The sequence below is a fragment of the Talpa occidentalis genome, unplaced genomic scaffold (genome assembly GCF_014898055.3).
Source record: "Talpa occidentalis isolate TD23 unplaced genomic scaffold, MPIMG_talOcc4v2.1 talOcc4.11, whole genome shotgun sequence".
In the NCBI taxonomy this organism is placed as follows: Eukaryota; Metazoa; Chordata; class Mammalia; order Eulipotyphla; family Talpidae; genus Talpa; species Talpa occidentalis.
Genome location: NW_023601104.1, coordinates 22092119 through 22109610, shown reverse-complemented (window position 1 = coordinate 22109610; position 17492 = coordinate 22092119). Strand labels below are relative to the sequence as shown.

Below are 17492 nucleotides of genomic sequence, written 5' to 3'. Positions count from 1 at the left end.
AGTGAAACTGCCTAGAATTCCAGTGCTTATTTCTGTTCCTGACCTTGCTCCCTCACTCTTAAGTTCTCAAACTTGTTCTTTCTTTCTTTCCTTTCTTTCCTCTCTTTCCCTTTCTCTCTTTCTTTCTTTCTCTCTCTCTCTCTCTCTCCTCCTCTTTCTCTCTCTCTCTCTCTCCTTTCTTTCTTTCTTTCTTGAGTATTTTGACATAGGTCTCCGACTGGCACTCAAAATCACTGTCTGATTGATACATGCCCCACATCTTTCCCGCAGACCTATTCAGTATAATATTTAATAGTATTCAGTTTCCTCAGTCTTAAAATTCTGAAGTCGCCTTAAACATCCTCTTCTCATCCCACACATCCACTGTTTCCTTTCAATTTCCACTGCATTATTTTACATCAAGTCCTGTCATTAGCCTGGAATTTTTTGGTAGTCTTATTTGTACTGCCCAGAAATACTCCTTTAGTAACAACATCATTGTTGTCATCACTATTTACTGAGCACTTACTTTGTAATTGGTCCTGTGCTTTACACTTCACATAGATTCTAATTCTTATAAGAATGGTTTTATTCTCATTTTAGAGAAATCAGTGCTTAGATATTTTCATACCATCCTTACATCTGTAAATTTTAATGCTTTCATCATTTTTTTTTTTGAGTTTGCAAAGTGTCATTTATTGTCAGATCAGGAGTAGTGCTTATGTGGAAATCTAGGGAAGAATGCTTATAGAGGTGGGTATTTATCCCATATGACCTTCCCTTCCTGATTGAATCAGAGGAGGGTATCTGAGCGCTGGTAGGCAGTATAAAGCTGGTCAGTGTGAAAGCTATTCCCAAATAGGGACAATGACATTTAACAGGCCTAAATCAGGTTATCTAAAATTGAATGTTGGACAATTGGCACCGTCAAAATAATAGATGACTTTTAAAATGGATTCACAGACCAGACTATAAATGTACAAAAAAAAAAAAAAAACCTATTTCTCAAAACTGGCTTGGATTCTGCAAAATCTTCCCATTTATTTACGTAGCTTAGATATTTGTAGTTATCTTTCAGGCCAGGCCACAAAGCTAAGATGCCCATTTTCCTTATTTCCACTTTTAGCCTTATAGTAAAGTCCTTATTGTATAGAAAATTTTAAATGCCTATTTTTTTTTTTAATAATAAATTTTATTTTTATATTCCCCCATACAATTGCAAATGCCCCATTCTGACCCCAATCCCTCCCCTTCCGGCCCCCACCCCCCAAAAAGTGTCTCTGGTTCATAGTTTTTTGTTGATTTTGATTTTCACTTTCTTATATTCATTTTCCTGGTCCCTTATTTAAGTTTTCTAGATTCCTGCTATGAGTGAGACCATCCGGTATTTTTCTTTTCCTTTTTGGCTTATTTCGCTGAGCATGATCCCTTCCAGCGCCATCCATGTTGCTGCAAATTGCATGTGTTTATCTTTTTTGAATGCTGAGTAATATTCCATGGTATATATGTACCACATCTTCTTGATCCAGTCATCTATTTTTGGGCATTTGGGCTGTTTCCAAAGCTTAGCTATTGTAAATAGTGCTGCTGGCCCTAAATGCCTATTCTTACAGCCAAGAATATAGTGTAGAAATGATCTGGGGTATAGGCCAAAGGTGAGGGGGTGGCAGTGGTGAGAGGATTCACCAAGACAAAGTGGGAGCGGAACAGACGGATCTAATAAATTACACTGCTAAGGGGAACAGTAGGCAAGACAAGAAAGGTCTGCTGTACCACATGTGGGTCAGCTCCCTGGGCAGGGATGGAACTCAGGCCGCAGCAGTGATAGTGCTGAGACTTAACCTCTAGGCCACCAGGGAGGCCCTTTATTTGGTTCTTAAAATGTTTTTTAATATGAGGGTGTATACTAGCTTCCTTCACTCGAAATCATTTTGATTTTCTCCCTTTGTGTATCCTAAATACTGCTACTACAAGAGAATTCTTTCTAAATCAAGTTTGATTATGTCATGCTTATCAAAAGCCTCCAATGGTTCCTTACTATCTATAGAATAAAGTCCAAAATCTGAAGACAGGCAAAATCCCATTCCTTATCCCTTTTCTTCTCACATGTATCCTGCCGTACACTAGCTACTCTGGTAACTTGTATTCTGTGCACAGAATACACTGAAGCCCTTTTATAGCTGTGCATTACTCATGTTATCCCCTTTGCTTGGTATTTGCTTCCCCAGTTTATATTAACCCAAATCAGGTCCATATATTCCCATTTTGCCTTTCTAGATCAATTCTCTTCTACTCTTCACCTGCTCTATGTATAGGAACGCTGAACTGTATGGTCTGTACCTATGTACTGTACCGCTTTCTGGCTTATGATTGGCTTTGGCCAACTGGAGGGCAGAAGCTTTGAGTCAGCATATTTTATTCCCCTGATGTTCTTTCTACTATGGCTAATAGCCCTCTCTTGCAGAGACCTTCTCTTAAAATTACAGCTCTGTATGTGGTAGCCATTTCTTTTCCTTGCTCCAAAGGATAATGAAAACTTCCTGTTGTGGCCAGCCTTGGGGTACTATGGTATCCCCCTATTGGCTTTTCTAAGCATTGATTTCACCTTTGTAACCAGTACTTTTATTAAATTCTCCTAAGTTACCCAGTTTGATTATATCTGTTTATTGTATGAACGCCAGGCAGAGAGATACCAATGTGCTGATATTATTTTTCAAAAACATGCTTTCAAGTTTTGTACATTGTTATTAACAGTAGTTAAACTCACCTGCTCATAGACTTTGAACCTTCCAAAGGGTAGTAGAAAAGAGCAATTATAGTGAGAACAGTTTCCATGGTGTTTGTAAGAGTTCTGGTACAGCAATACCATGTGAACCAAGAGCATAACTGGCAAAAAAACTAAAAACAATTATGAGCAAACATACAGATGGAGTGGGAAGGGGAAAGGTTTAGTAAAACCTTCTATGGAAAACAGCAACCAAGTTTTCTTGCAAAATTCAAACCAAAAGGTAAATGATATTAAAAGCAGGCATGCTCAAACATTGTTTATAAGAAGTTATATCAAACACTGGTCTATGATATCAGATTGTTATTTGTTAAAATTAAGCAACTCATACCTTTCAGGTATTTTTTTATGGTACTGTGCTTCACTTAAATCGTAATTTTTATTAAGAAAAGATAGTTTTTTTTTTTTAAAGATTTGTTTATTTATTTATACAAGCACTGGGGTACAGTCAGAAGCGTGGGAGGGTGAGAGAATTCACCAGAGCCAGAGCAGGGAGCAGAGCTGGCAGAAGGACCGAAGTACACTGCTGAGGGGAGCAGCGGGCAGCAGGAGAGGTCTGCGCGCCATGTGGGACCCTCCTCCAGTGGCCGGGGATCGAACCGGCACTGCAGAGGCTGCGGGCAGCTTCGCAACCCAGCGCTCAATCGCTGCACCACCAGGGAGGCCCAAGATACAGATTTATTTTTAAGGATAAAGGTGATATTGATCATACTATGATGCTTTTTCAAACATTTATAGGAAAAGATAGATTATAACTGTACATTCTTATCTTCAAAATAACTTCACAATAGCATTTATTCACTCTTTAATGAACAGATTTTTTTATGCTAGAGTTTATAGAGAATTCAATTCATAATTTTCCTAACCAGTATTCCGCAAATTGTCTAATACTGACAAGTATTTTGACTGGGTTTTTTTTGACCTTGGACTGGAATATTATCCTATTTTTGATTAAAAAATTAAGAACACAGGAAGAAATAACTATCAGAAGGTATCATTAATTATTTAATTTAGAAAACTAGACTAATAAACCAGGTTTTGTAATAATATGCAAACAGAAGCATCATTTATTCTACAAAACAAATGTCTTAAAGGGTGTTAAATTTGTGGTATTAGGGCCTCCCCAGTGGCGCAGCGGTTGAGCTCTGGGTTGCGAACCTGCCCGGCTGCTCCCTGGCCACCAGAGGAGGGTCCCACATGGCGCGCAGACCTCTCCTGCCGCCCGCTGCTCCCCTCAGCAGTGTACTTCGGTCCTTCTGCCTGCTCTGCTCCCCGCTCTGGCTCTGGTGAATTCTCTCACCCTCCTACGCTTCTGACTGTACCCAGTGCATGTATAAACAAACAAACAAACAAACAAATAAATAAATAAAACATGCCTCTATTAAAAAATAATAAAAAATTAATTAAAAAAAATAAATTTGTGGTATTAGCTTCCTGTCCCCAAATATAGCCTTAAAAATGTTCCCAATTTTTGGGAGTTAAAGGCTTTTTGTAATCTAGAAGAACCTAGTGTGCACTGCTACCTTGGAGGGAGGATTTCAAAGGCATTATGCTTTTGCCATTTTAGGTTGAGCTCTCAGCAGTGTATATAAATACAAAATAAAGCAAGTGACTTTGAATCAATTAAAGCAAGGACTTAGTCTTTAAACCACTGAATTTTTAAAATACTTGCAGAAATGTCCTGTTAATAAACTTAATATTTAATTAATAAATTATATGTCAGAAATGTGTTGGCAAATTAGCTACTTGGAATTTGTAACATTTTCCAATTGAAACAATATAAAAACAGGTTGTAAGATTTCTAAGCTGGCTCATATAAGTTTATCGAATTTAAGAAACTGTGTGAAGTAACCATAATACTACAGAATCCAGTCACTTCTCAGGTTATGGCTTAGGTGGGAAAATCCATTCAATATTTGAATGGGAGATCAGGAATCTATCCACTGTGAAATAAGCAAAAAGGCAAAAGATAATTTTCTATACCTCACTTTCTCTCTTACAGAGCTCAGCTACTTCTAATATTCTAGCCAGAGGTGCAAAGGTTCTCAGGCTAAGGTTCTGGTAGCTGAAGGAAGAGTGAACAAGGCTTAAAACCAGCTGACATCATTTGTGAGATAGGCAATTGATTTCGAACTGCTACTGAATTTTATGGAAAGTGAGGCAAAAACTGATGATTTTGAAAAGAGAAGGTGCTTCCCAAAATCTGTTTCTTAGACTTAAGCCTCTGATGGTGTTAGAGGGCATCAGTGCTTTTTATCACCTGTGGTTCACTCAGAATGTGAGAGATGACATGCACCACTTGAATTTTATTGTTCTTAATTATGGAAGTATTTCTATAAAGTTGTATGAATTATCTTCGGAAGCTGTTTTGGAAATTGATGTTTTTCATATGTTTCAATGTCCCCAACAACAAAGTGACTGGTGTATAGTTTTAAAATGTGTAGGACTTACCACCCATCTTGCCAATTGCTGATTCTCTAATTGCTTCATTAATGAGTAAAGCCTTATGTCTGCTACAGCAGACAGAAGTGCTTGGGCAAGTCTAGGAATCCAAATCTTCGTCATTTAAAAAAAAAAAGAAGACAATATTAATAACATCTATTGGTTCACAATGAATATAAAAAAACAACAGGCTAATCAAATGAACTATCAATTTAATGTCTTAGAATAAAATTAGACACTATTCTTCTCCTGTCTAGTAGATGTATAATGCAAGTCACATGTGTAATTTTAAATTTTATAGTAGCCAAATTAAAAAGTAAAAAAAAAATCCCCAAGTAAAATTTTAATTTTTTCCCCTAATCTAAAATATTGTCATTTCAATATTAGAATTTATAGAAAAAATTTACATCCTAGATCTTTGATATCCAGTATGTATTTTACTAGCCATATGTGGCTTGTGTCTACTATGTTGGACAGCACAGCTCTTAGCCATCCTTAATTCTGTGGACATACCTTATGTAATTGAGAGAAAAGCTATTTGGAAAGAGTACTAGGCTATGAAAGTAGACCCAGGGCCTAGTTTTAGCTCTGCCTTTAATATGCTGTGACCTTGTTTTATTTATTTCACTTTTCTGATCCCATTTAGTTTCACAATTATATAAATTATGTTTAAAATTATCAGTATGCGAGCATGAATAAATGTCTGATAGCATCCTAATGTTTTCCTATGTGGTGAAATTCCAGGCAGGACAGAGGTTTTGGGGGATCGTGGGGACAAGGCGAGGTTTCCTTTAAGTCCCAAAATGGCCAGGTATATCAGCTGTAGATGGGTCTTGGAAGAATAGAAAGTTTTTCTCTCTTGAAGAATTCTTCATAATATAATCTACTTCTTGGGATATAAAATCATCCTTGATGACATTATGTATATTTGCCCATGGTTCTAGACTTTATGGATATCTTGCATAATCTAGAAGGCAGTGGGTAACCCTGAGAGGGGAAAATAGTGTTCATAGCACTGAGGAATGGGGAGAGTACAATCCTACATAGAGAAATTATCCCAGAAACTTAGTGTCTTTCCAGATTACAAACAGACAGACATAGATAAACAAACAACAAACATCAAACCAAAACACCAGGACTGTACAGGAAATGAAGGAGACCCAATCTCTCAGTCCATTTGGATAATATTTTGAAAGTGAGGGTAGAGAAACTTGCACACTTTTAGTTCCTCCTTTGTGTCCTCTCTAGGTGATCCAGGGGCCGTAGAAATTCATAATTTAGGAGTCACAGCCTTGCTTAATATTAATGCAAAATTCCTACATAGCACAGCAATTAAATTTTTGTCAATTTTTTCTAAATTTTAATTTCAACACTAAATCCTCATGTATTTAGTATTTAGTCTTCATGAGCTCATATAACATGGCCTTTCATTCACAAGTTGTAAAAATAAGGTACAACACAACTCTTAAGTGATTCTTTTATGAGGGAAATATTCTCTTTTTTTGTCTTTTTGTTTGTGGGGGAAATACTCTTCTTCTAAAGTTCAAATAATATATAATGTGGTCATTCCAAAAATTGAAAATTTGCATTTCTTAACACATAGAACACTTAACGTTCCAGGCACAGGCTTGTGTTTTAACACATATTGAAGATTTATACATCACAGTTTATCTTTGGGACCATGGGCTTTCCAGAGGTCAGTGTTTAGCAGCAGTAGTCTTTTAAAAACTAACTTCATGATACCAATAATATTTAGTTAATATACATTAGCTTTTAAAAAGAGATGAAATAGCAATTATTTTGATTATTTTTATTTAAACTTACCAGCAATTGAACACTATCTTTCCCCACAAGATGCAGAACCTTGTAAATGCTTGCAAAGATTAAAGGGTAAGTGTAACCCCTTATTTTTTCTGTCCATTCCCAGGTCAAATAACCATAAGTACTAACATTAAGGACTAATGTTAAGTAATATTGAACAAAATCTGTTTTCATTTCCATATGTAAACTTTTATTTCTTGGCAAAGCGGTATAAAATGGTATTTTATACTGGATATTTGAATTAAAAATGCATTTGGTCAAATGAATCTTTAAGGTAGAAATGTGTTTTGTCTTCATCTATATCCTCCAAATTACTGAGCACTAGTTAGAGATTGTTCAAGTACATTAACATCAAAGAAAAAAGAAATATTAAGATAAAATAATGGCATACTTTACTAAAATTATTTGTAGAAAATATGGTTAACTGATTGAAAATATGTAATAAAATGAACACAGTTTCTAAGATGAAAACATATTCCTAGTCTGAAAGACAACTACAAAGGATATTTGAAAACCATGTGATGTGCAACTTCAAGAGACTGCCAATATTCATCTGGAACGAAACTCGTCTGGACTAAAAAGCAGTTACATATTCGTAATGCTATGGTAAACAAGACTAGATAAATGTTTTCACCAAGAAGATCTGAAAAACAAAACAAAACAGGTAACTGGTACAAAAAGTCAGGCAGATTCCACATGTGGAACTAAAATCTGCTGTTTTGGTTGTCCCTCTCGCAGGCACTGTTACGCATAGTGGGGAACTCTGCCCCATCACACCACCCTTCCAAGCCCACCTGGGCCAAAAGTTACATAAGGGCCAGAACTTCACTGGGTGATTATTAGTTACTTAATTTAACCAGTCTTCCAACTTATTGTATAAGGAGAATATTACAATGCTGAAAAAGATTGGAGTGACTAAGACTTTAGGTTTCCATGTGTATTAAAAGAAACCAGTTAACAAATTACTGAGGAAGCAACTCTATATATGACAAACTGACACATAAAATGGTCCTCTACATCTGAGAATAGCTCTTATTGATGCTAACTCAATACCAGGCACTGGGTTCATTCCTTTATATTATTTAGTCCTCAAAATAACGCTAAAGGATAGGTATTATTTGCCCCGTTTTACATATAGAGTATACATTGACTCAGAAGTTAAATCACATGGCCCAAGTCAAAAAGGTGGGGCTTAAAGTCAGGGCTCAAAACCAGGGCTGTCTACTGACTCTAAAGGTCTTTTTTTTTTTTTTTTTAATATTTTTTAAAGATTTATTTATAGAAGAACTAGGGTACATGCCAGAGGTGTGGGGCATGAGAGGATTCACCAGAGACAGCGTGGGGAACAGAACAGGCAAACTGACGGAAATACACTGCTGAGTGGAGCAGCAGGCGAGACAGGAGAGGTCTGCTGCGCCATGTGGGTCAGCTCCCAGGCCGGCAGGGGGATCGAACTCGCACGGCAGATGCTGGCTGTGGACAGCTTCACCGTGCTGGACAGCTTCACAGTGCTGCACTCAACCCCTTACGCCACCAGGGAGGCCCTAAAGGTCTGTTCTTAACTACAAATGGATACTGCAGGCTTGTATACAGAGCACTTCTTAAAAATTTGAATTTAGTTGCCAACAATTAAAAATCAGATTTTAAAAAAATAGGTATTGCAGTATTTCAAAACTAGGACCTGCAACAAACAGCTCAATTGGAAACAACTGATTGGTACTGAAATACAGGATTACTTTGATTTACTTAGTCTTCCCTGACTGACCTGAGTATTTCATTTTACAACCAGCCTCTGATCCACTATTTTTCTGGGTTCCTGCCACACTTGTTCCTCATTGTACAAGAACACATTTTAAGTGTTTCTCAGATAATTAGTATATTCAACACAACATGCGTGCCCCTTTAGAGCTTTCATCTTCCAGAAATACTGACACTACCCTCCCTACTGAACAGTATCACCCATCAGAAAATCTTGTTCTCAGCCCCAGTCCCACCCCGCTGTGGATTCAGGTAGAAGAAACAGTATTCAGAACTAACCCTTGAACAACAGATCTTGAATACCTAATTTCAACTGTACGTTTGTTACAAGTATGGTAATCTACCAACGTTAGTATCTTTCACTAGGATAGGGATCCAACAAGGGGTGAGTTAGGGAGCAAGAGAGCTCCCGCCCAACTACTAAAAGTTCCCCAAAAGCTCCCCTTCCTCACTTTTTATTTAGCAAAATGGTCCTTCCTTTTCTTGGTCTCAGGTTTCCAGAAGGTGAACTACGGATTTTTTTTCTTCATACAGCCTGCATCCTACCTGGCACATAATGAGTTCATCTTTATATTAACACCCCTACACACACACACACACACACACACACACACACACACCCACACACACCCCTACAGACACCCCCCAAAAACGTCACTTCCTGTGGTGGCTGTTACCCAGTCCAAAGAGAAGGCAGAGGTGGCGGCAGAAAAAAAGAAATGGGGCGGGAGTCAGGGTTAGTGCCATTCTAGAAACCAGACACCCCATCGCTTGGAAACCTTGGTAACTCCTGGCCTGGAAGCCCCCCTCTCTAAAATGGTAATGATCATACCCACTCACAAGGCTACGGGGAGGGTGTCATAAAAGCAATGCAGAACACAGCGCCAGTAAACTGGCTGAGATCAAGACCTTGCCTCGAGCCCGCTGCGATTTCTTGGCCCCCGGCCCCACGCGCACCCCCCAGCAGAGGGGAGCCCTGCCTGAGGACTCGGCTTCCCTCCCTCACCTCCGCGGTGCCAGGTGCTCTTCTGGTATAAGGTCGACTTTCTCTTTCGCAGCTTCATTTTCTCGTCGGAGCGGCTCTGCAGACCGCGGAAAAAGAGGTTGCCATCTCGCTCCATCCTGCGTCTGCTCGGCGGTCCGCTAAGGTTCTGCCGCGGCTCGGTCCCTGAGCGGAGGCTCGCGAGCCGCGGCCGCGCTTCCGCGCTAAGTTTGGCCTGTGCGGGCAGCCGTCGCCGCAGGCGCGGGGGAAGCCGGGAAGGGCAGGTCTCCGCGCTCAGCCCTGACGTAGACTCCGCGGCCGCGGCGCGGGCAGCTGCGCTGAGACGCGTTGCTTGGGGTGTCGCCTGCCCTCGCCCTTCGGGGTTGCTTTTCGCGAGGCCGCTGCCAGCCCTTGACTTCGCGGGCTCTGAGCCCGGGAGTCCGGAAACTTAGAAGGAGCCGGCTTTTACCTCTGCCTGTGCAGCCAGGAGGCGGGGTCCGCTGCGCGGTGCGGGAGCTAAAGGGGCCCAGCGGTAATGGTGATAGTGGTGATAACTATAAACGTGTGTTTATAATTATAAACGTTAATTTATAAACGTCTCACCGTTTGGGTGATCTCACACTGTTTGTGGCCTGCTGTACAAATGTGGAAAATAAGGTTCCAAAAGGTTAATTCTGGGTTACTTAGTTGTGGGCAGAAGGGGAAGCTGCTTTCCTATTTCCCTGTGGCTTCATTATTTTCCAAAGAACTGACTTGCAAATAGCTCATTTTTTACTTAAAAAAATATGTTTATTTATGCATACAAGAACTGGAGGTCTAGGGGCGGGGGCGGAGGTGTTGGGGTGGTGAGAGGATTCACCAGAGACAGAGTGGGGAGAACAGGTGGATTGACTGAAATACACTGCTGAGGGGAGCAGCAGGTGAGACAGGAGAGGTCTGCCGCGCCATGTGGGTAGCTCCTTGGCAGGGGTGGCACTCAGGTCTCAGTGGCCGGGATAGCATGATACCGCTGAGACTTTAACCCCTGTGAGCCAGGAGGGAGTCATCCTTTCCTTTCCTTTTTTTTTTTTTAAATGAAGACAAAACCCAAAAAATCTTAACAGTAGTTGTTGAACCAAGTCTTGCTTGGTGAATTTGTCATTTATCTGGTTAACTGTAGATGTAGGAGAAAACAGCCTTTTCTTCCCCAGAGTAGTTTAAATTACATTTGAGCCCTAAGGAAGGACAACCTAGTTTCTAGTACCAGTTGTGCTAGTAATGGTTTTTGTGATCTCTGGCTGATATAGAAAGTCGTGAGATATTAACATGAAGAAAATATGTAAATCCTTCGCTCTGCTTACCTCATTCATAAACATCTACCTAGTTTTTCCAGACTAGGGTGTTGGACAGTAATATAACTAAGTACTGGAGTTTTAACTATTCAATTAAAACCAGCCAAAATCCCCATTATATTTTTGGCAAAAATAGATAGCAAATGTTACATATTTAATGTCTGATTGTACCTTGTATATTATCAAAAAAATTCAAAATCTTTTAGCTTATGTTTTTTTAAAGATATATTTATTTATGCATAGAAGAACTGGGGTACAGGCCAGAGTTGGGGGGGGTGAGAGGATTCACCAGAGACAGAGTGGGGAACAGAACATGCAGATCAACTGAAATACACTGCTGAGGGGCATAGTGGAAGAGTCAGGAGAGGTCTTCTGTGCCATGTAGGTAGCTCCCTGGCTGGGATTGAACTCGTGCTGCAGTGGCTATAAATAGCTTCATAGGTTGCATCTTATCTATGTATTGTCAAAAAAATTAAGGAGTACAGAAGCACTAATGATTGTTTTCTACTTCCATATAATATTGGCATACACTTTCAATTATTTTTTTAGTTGGTTTTATGGTACTCCTTCAAAGGCATGAAGGTGCCTCTCCCTCCTCACTTTTGCCCTTTTAAAAATTATCATTTAAAATCATCGAGAACAGTCTATAGTAGGAGAGGATTTAGTTTTGTCTTACATCCTCTACCCCTAATTTCCCATACTCCCCATATAAATTACATTACTACTTTAGTTAAAACATTAAGTGCTGTTTGCATATTATTGCTACAAAGCTTGTTCACTGTGGAGCAAAGTAATGACATGAAATCTTACAGAAAGGATAGTTGCTGAGTTGCTGCTTTGTTTCCCTTTTTTTTGTACACAGATATGAAGAAATTTACTGGATGTTGAATATAATTTTGCAAAACCATCTTTTTACATTGTGTGGTATTTGTTGAAAAAAATGTTTGGGAGAGTGAGTTTTCCTCAACTGCTTTTTGCTAGCATCCTTGGAATTGCCGGAGGAATATATATTTATCAACCAATATTTGAACAGTATGCCAGAGAGCAGAAGAAATTAAAAGAAAAGCTGGAGTTGGCACAAGAATCAGAAGAAAAGAGAAGTTAATGCTACATATTGCTGAACTGTAAAAATGGAATTGAAGTTCCGTTCTAATTATACTTAACTGTAAATAATCTAGTAGAAAATTTCTCAAATGTATTTTAAAATAAATCATAATGATTTTAAATGATTCTTGAAATTAGCACTGTCAGTTTTAATGTTTATTGTACTTTATATGCCACTTTGTCTTTTCATCAGGAGAAATTAGTGATTTCCTTTTAAACAGAAATGAGTGTCTTAAGGAATATTTTGTTTCCTATTGAGTCTTATTTTTCTGGAAATGCAGTATATTTAGTATCATAGGGTACAGTCTGGATTATTTATAAAATAGCTGGAAATGATGTTAACAGTATGTTTATAGATAAAGTCAACCAAGTTAACCACCTCAGGCAGAATACCTGTCAATTAACTTGTAGTTTGTCTGTTTTAACAGTGTTTGTCACCAGTCTTTCAACCCTGACCCTTTCTTTTCCCAGGGAGAATGGAGAAGTAAATTGCAAATTGAAGTGGTTTAGATCAATTTGAAGTTTTGGAGCGGGTAGATGATGTTGTCAAAGTGGCAGATATGACACAGACATGTTTAGCTCACCAAGCAAATTTGCATTAATAATGGTTCTAAGAAAGGAATTACTTTGTTATGAAACATAGTTAAAGGTTTTTTGAAATTGCTAAAAAGTTGATTTTTTTTACCCTAACAATATTTATATTTTCAAAGGCAGCTATAAATGTAATTACCTTTGCAAAATGCTTTAAATCATTTTAATTTATTGATTTCTTTTTCTTGAATGCAAATTCATTATAACTTAATTCCAACTATCTATGTTAAATGGAGACCAGGATGAATAATTTAGAAAAAACGACAAAAGTAGTAATGTTTATTTAAAAATACAAACAATACAAAAATGGGCAAAATGGACATCGATTTGATTAGCACCAGTTTAATGTGAGCTTTTAAGACCATTTTTCTTCAATGTACTATATATACATACATGTGTATATATCTCTCTCTGTGTGTGTGTGTGTGTGTGTATATATATAAAGTGTGTGTGTGTATGTGTGTAAAATTCAGGTACCCAGTATCTGTATCATAGTGTTAGTTCGATTGGCTCCAGGTAGACTAGGGTTGTGTACGATGAGTCTTCACATTGTGGGACCCAGGTTCAATGAGCAGCTCCTATCTGGAATATGACAGAGTAAAAAGGAGAAAGAAATTGAGGGAACTTGGAATTGAAGCTTTTGCTCAGTGTTGGCAAATGTCACTTCTCATGTTCAGTTGGCTTTAAGATGCACAGTGAAGTCACATAACAATGGGCAGGAATAAGTAATCCTTTTATATTCAAGAAATGATAATCCTGTACAACATTTAGTTAATTTGAACTACTTTGATTTCCCCCTCTTTTTTTAAAGATGTATTTATTTATACATACAAGAACTGGGGTACATGCCAGAGATGCAGAGGGTGAGAGGATTCACCAGAGACAGAGTGGGGAGCAGAACAGGTGGAATGACTGAAATACATTGCTGAGTGGAGCAGCAGGCGAGACAGGAGAGGTCTGTGGACCATGTGGGTCACCTCCCTGGCCATGCTACAACTGTATAAACTTTGAAAACATGAGAGAAACTGGACATAAGATGTCATATTGTGTGATTCCATTTCTATGACATGTCCAGAGTAGGCAAGTATATAGAGACAAAATATTAGCAGCTCTTAGGGACTTTCATTACATTTAGGTAATGAAAATGTTCTAGAACAAGGTGGTGCTGAACACATAAACACATGAAAAACTACTGAATTTACATTTTGAAAGGATGGACTTCATTGTGTGAAAGTTATATCTCAATAAAACTAGCATTAAAAAAGAAAGTGCATCCAGAACCGCAGCTACAATTGAGGAAGTTCATTGTTTTATGTCACAATCCATTTGTGTGTGGCGGGCCTTTGGGTGGGTGTGTGTCTGTGGTAAAATATATGTAACAAAATTTACTATTTTAATCATTGTTTTGTGTACAGTAGCATTGCAAGGCCCAGAGAGCTGAACTGCATGGGGATACAGAGACTCCCATCCCTAAATCTTTGAAGATGGCATTCTGCATGAATTACTTCTAATTTTCTGCCTTAGCCAGGGAAAGCAGATTCAGGGACTTTGTACAATGAGGATTTGGCGTGGATGGAATGTTTGTGTACATACCTTCCCTCCCACACCCTTCATATGTTGAAGTCCAAATACCTAATGTGATATTTGGAGGTGGAGCCTTTGGGGAGGGGGGCAGAGACTTTAAGAATAGGATTAGTGCCCTTAAAAAGGTAGGAGAGATGTTCTTTATCAGCCATGTGGGATACAGCAAGAAAGTGGCATCTGTAAACCAGGAAGAGGAACTTTACACCTCAAATCTGCTGGCTCCTTGATCTTGGACTCTTCAGGTTTCAAATCGGTGAGAGAGAAATGTCTTTTGCTTAAACCACCTGCTTTATAGCATTCGGTTGTAATAGCCTGAGCAGATTAAGACAGAGCCCTTAATTCAGGATCAATGTGAGGTCTCTGCCAGCTACTGAGTATATATTTATTTCACTCAGACTAGGGAGGGGGAGGCTAGAGAATGGGCCATTTAGGACTAATTTGGGTCAAATTTGTATATCTCCTTTAATCTCCATAAGTTCTACTCTAACTGAAGGACCATGGTGGCAGTACAACATTCCTTGAACAATACAACATTCCTTGTCAGCTCAGATGCTGTATCCAGCAGTCATAAAAGTCTGGAGTATTTCTTTTGTTCCAGTGGACATTTATCCTTATTGTAGAATCTTGGGACATTGAAGAGTCTTTTCACAAGAGGTTAGGACCCCTTCAATTCTTTGCTCTAAGTTCAAACAATGACTTTAATTAGAAAACTGGTGAGAGGCCATTTTCGATACGGAGACTAGCACAGCCTTTTGCTCACTAGTTCTTGATTTTCCTGGGAGAAAAGAAAAAAAAAAAAGCCATCACCACAGATCCCTGTGGATCAACACACCTTGGTTACATTCCTTGCTTTCTATTACAGGCAGCCCCTGCTTTTTGAAAGTTCAGATTATACCTCTTTTATGAAAGATCTACATGATTACCTGTTTCTGATAACCAAAAGAAGTCTAAGGAGGATTTTTACTTTCTGACAAAAGGTGAAAAGTGAAAACAGCTTTCAGCACGTTTGTAGCAGCCAACCTAGAGGCAACTGCACCCTGAACAAGAGTGTCACTGCCAAGCTTCTTCCTTGGAACTATTTTCTACAGGCTGTGTACGTATCATGTCATTCCTGCTTTTACTATATATTAGTATTATTTTAGGTTTTATGTGCTATTTGCTATGATTTGGTGGGTTATTTTTTTGGATCTGGGAAGGGTCTAAATTTTTCCTATATAAAATAATAGTAATTGTTTCTGTGCTTTATCCAAATTTTGATTTACCAAGATTATATAGGAATACTAGTTTTGGAGTAGATCTGTTCAGTAGTAATGTCCTGACATTTATCCTTTGCCACCTGGGGGTTCTTTTTGTTTCTTATTGATATCAGGGAGCCCTGTTGTAGCAGCATCTTCTACTGTCAATCTTAGCCCAGAAAGGAATGTTCAGAGATGTGAGTGGCCTCACCAATGCAGTTCTCTCTTCCTCAGTGCCTCAGTGAAAGGAGTATCATCAGGGACTTCCCAGGTAGCACAGTCAGGTAGTGGTTTCTACAGTCTCATCACAAATCATTCTAACCCTAAGATCTGGCAGAACAGGAAAAATGAAAAGTTAAAGAGGGAAAGACCAGACATGATAACTTTTCAAGTGGACCACTAGACTTGGTCCTGCGACATTTTCTGAAGAGGATTTTAAAAGATTTTTTAATTATATTTTGAAATATAGTTCAAAATAATTATATTTTGAAATGATTTAGAGAAAAGGTGTCCAACCCTGACATCTTTTGGACCCATGCCCAGGCTCTTACATAGGTGGAAGGTGTTGGCAGAATGTAGGCCTCTCCAGCCAAGGTGACCCAGTCATTGTCTTGGAGCAAGGCAGAGCTCAGGAGACCAGAGGGTGCAAAGTTGGCAGTGGCAGGGGTCAAAGCCATATGTGCGCAGAGGCTCAAAGCCCTAGGTATGTTCCATCTGGCATGTTCCATGTAGCATCAGACTTTCCTGTAAGACACAAACTCCAGGATAAAATTGTTAAGAATTTCAAGATGGTAACAGAAGAGCTTAAGAGTCTAAGTGCAGTGCCCTGTGTATGCTATTCTACGTGCATGCCTCTGAAGCCTGCCTTGACAATCACTATTTATTTTGTTGTTTAAATTATCCCAGATTTGGCCAGTGGGAACCCCTTCAAGCTGGTTGTGTGTCCTTTGTGCTTTTTTTCCCCTTCTTTCAAGTACAAAAAGTGGTGTTTAAAATTATCCAAAAATTATGTTCTGTTTAGCAAACATAAAACAAGTCTTCCAAAAACAATTTATAACTAAGTACAAATACTTAAGGATATACTTTGACATCCATGGTGGGCATTTCTGGAAAAAAGTTTTGCTAATGTATCTTAAAATGAAAATATATTTATAGCATGAGTTAACACAAATCCTTAACTGAGGAAGAGTCTTTTATCAGACTGGATCCTTTTGACATGTCCCTGTAATTTCTTGAGCACTCCTTTTTCCCCCCAAAATTAGAATTTAGATCCTTTGATCTATTTTAATTTTTACGTGATATGAAGTGTGGGTCCAGCTTTTATATGTCAGTATCTAGTTCTCTTAACACCCTTTGTTGAAGAGACCATTCTTTCCTCCATTGACCGATCTTGGCACCCCTGCAGAAAATCACTTAACCATAGATTTATAGTCTCATTTCTTATCTCTCAAGTCCATTCTATTCATCTGTATATTTATCCTTATGTCAAAACCACTGTGTTTTGATTATTGTGACTTTGCATTAAATTTTGAAATCAGAAAGTATGAGTCCATCAACGTTGTTTTTGAAGATTATTTTGACTATAAAGCACACTGTTGCAATTTCATACGAATTTTAGATCAACTTTTCCAATTCTGCAAAAATTCTGTTGGGATTTTGATCGGGATTACATTGAATCAGTAGACAGCTTTGGGGAGTATTGCCATCTTTACAATACTGTGCCTTCCAACCCATGCATATGGAATATATTTTCATTTATTTAAGTCTTCTTTAATTTATTTCAGAAGTGTTTTGTAGTTTAAAATGTATTAGTCCTATACCTCCTTAGTTTATTTTTCAGTATTCTTTTTGATATTATTGTAAATGGGATTGCTTTTTTT

The 17492-nt window shown here is 38.5% G+C and overlaps 2 protein-coding genes across 10 annotated transcripts in view; one reads left to right on the top strand and one right to left on the bottom strand.

Annotated features, from left to right (window-relative positions):
* PIGB (phosphatidylinositol glycan anchor biosynthesis class B) overlaps positions 1 to 9985 on the bottom strand; it is a 29669-nt gene extending 19684 nt beyond the window's left edge. Inside the window, exons 1-6 of one of the 6 annotated variants that reach the window (XM_054701666.1) lie at positions 9626 to 9700; positions 9238 to 9331; positions 7535 to 7670; positions 7031 to 7148; positions 5216 to 5320; positions 2747 to 2877 (exon numbers count right to left, since the gene is read on the bottom strand). In XM_054701666.1, the coding sequence (XP_054557641.1) occupies positions 2747 to 2877; positions 5216 to 5320; positions 7031 to 7148; positions 7535 to 7545 (365 nt within the window). In that variant the 5' untranslated portion in view covers positions 7546 to 7670; positions 9238 to 9331; positions 9626 to 9700. Of the gene's footprint in view, positions 1 to 2746; positions 2878 to 5215; positions 5321 to 7030; positions 7149 to 7534; positions 7671 to 9237; positions 9332 to 9462; positions 9584 to 9617; positions 9701 to 9791 lie in introns of those variants that run through there. The other 5 variants (XM_054701668.1, XM_054701670.1, XM_037502524.1 and 2 more) reach the window with 5 other exon arrangements.
* On the top strand, positions 7669 to 12211 carry PIGBOS1 (PIGB opposite strand 1). Of its 4 annotated transcripts, none has more exons than XM_054701681.1 (2): positions 7669 to 7691; positions 11961 to 12211. In XM_054701681.1, the coding sequence occupies exon 2, from the start codon at positions 12039 to 12041 to the stop codon at positions 12201 to 12203; it is 165 nt and encodes a 54-aa protein (XP_054557656.1). In that variant the 5' UTR covers positions 7669 to 7691; positions 11961 to 12038; the 3' UTR covers positions 12204 to 12211. The 4 variants fall into 4 exon arrangements, with proteins under 4 accessions (XP_054557656.1, XP_037358427.1, XP_037358426.1 ...); XM_037502530.2 differs by lacking the exon at positions 7669 to 7691 and adding an exon at positions 9464 to 9604; XM_037502529.2 differs by lacking the exon at positions 7669 to 7691 and adding an exon at positions 10074 to 10299.
* Positions 12212 to 17492: the final 5281 nt, after the last annotated feature.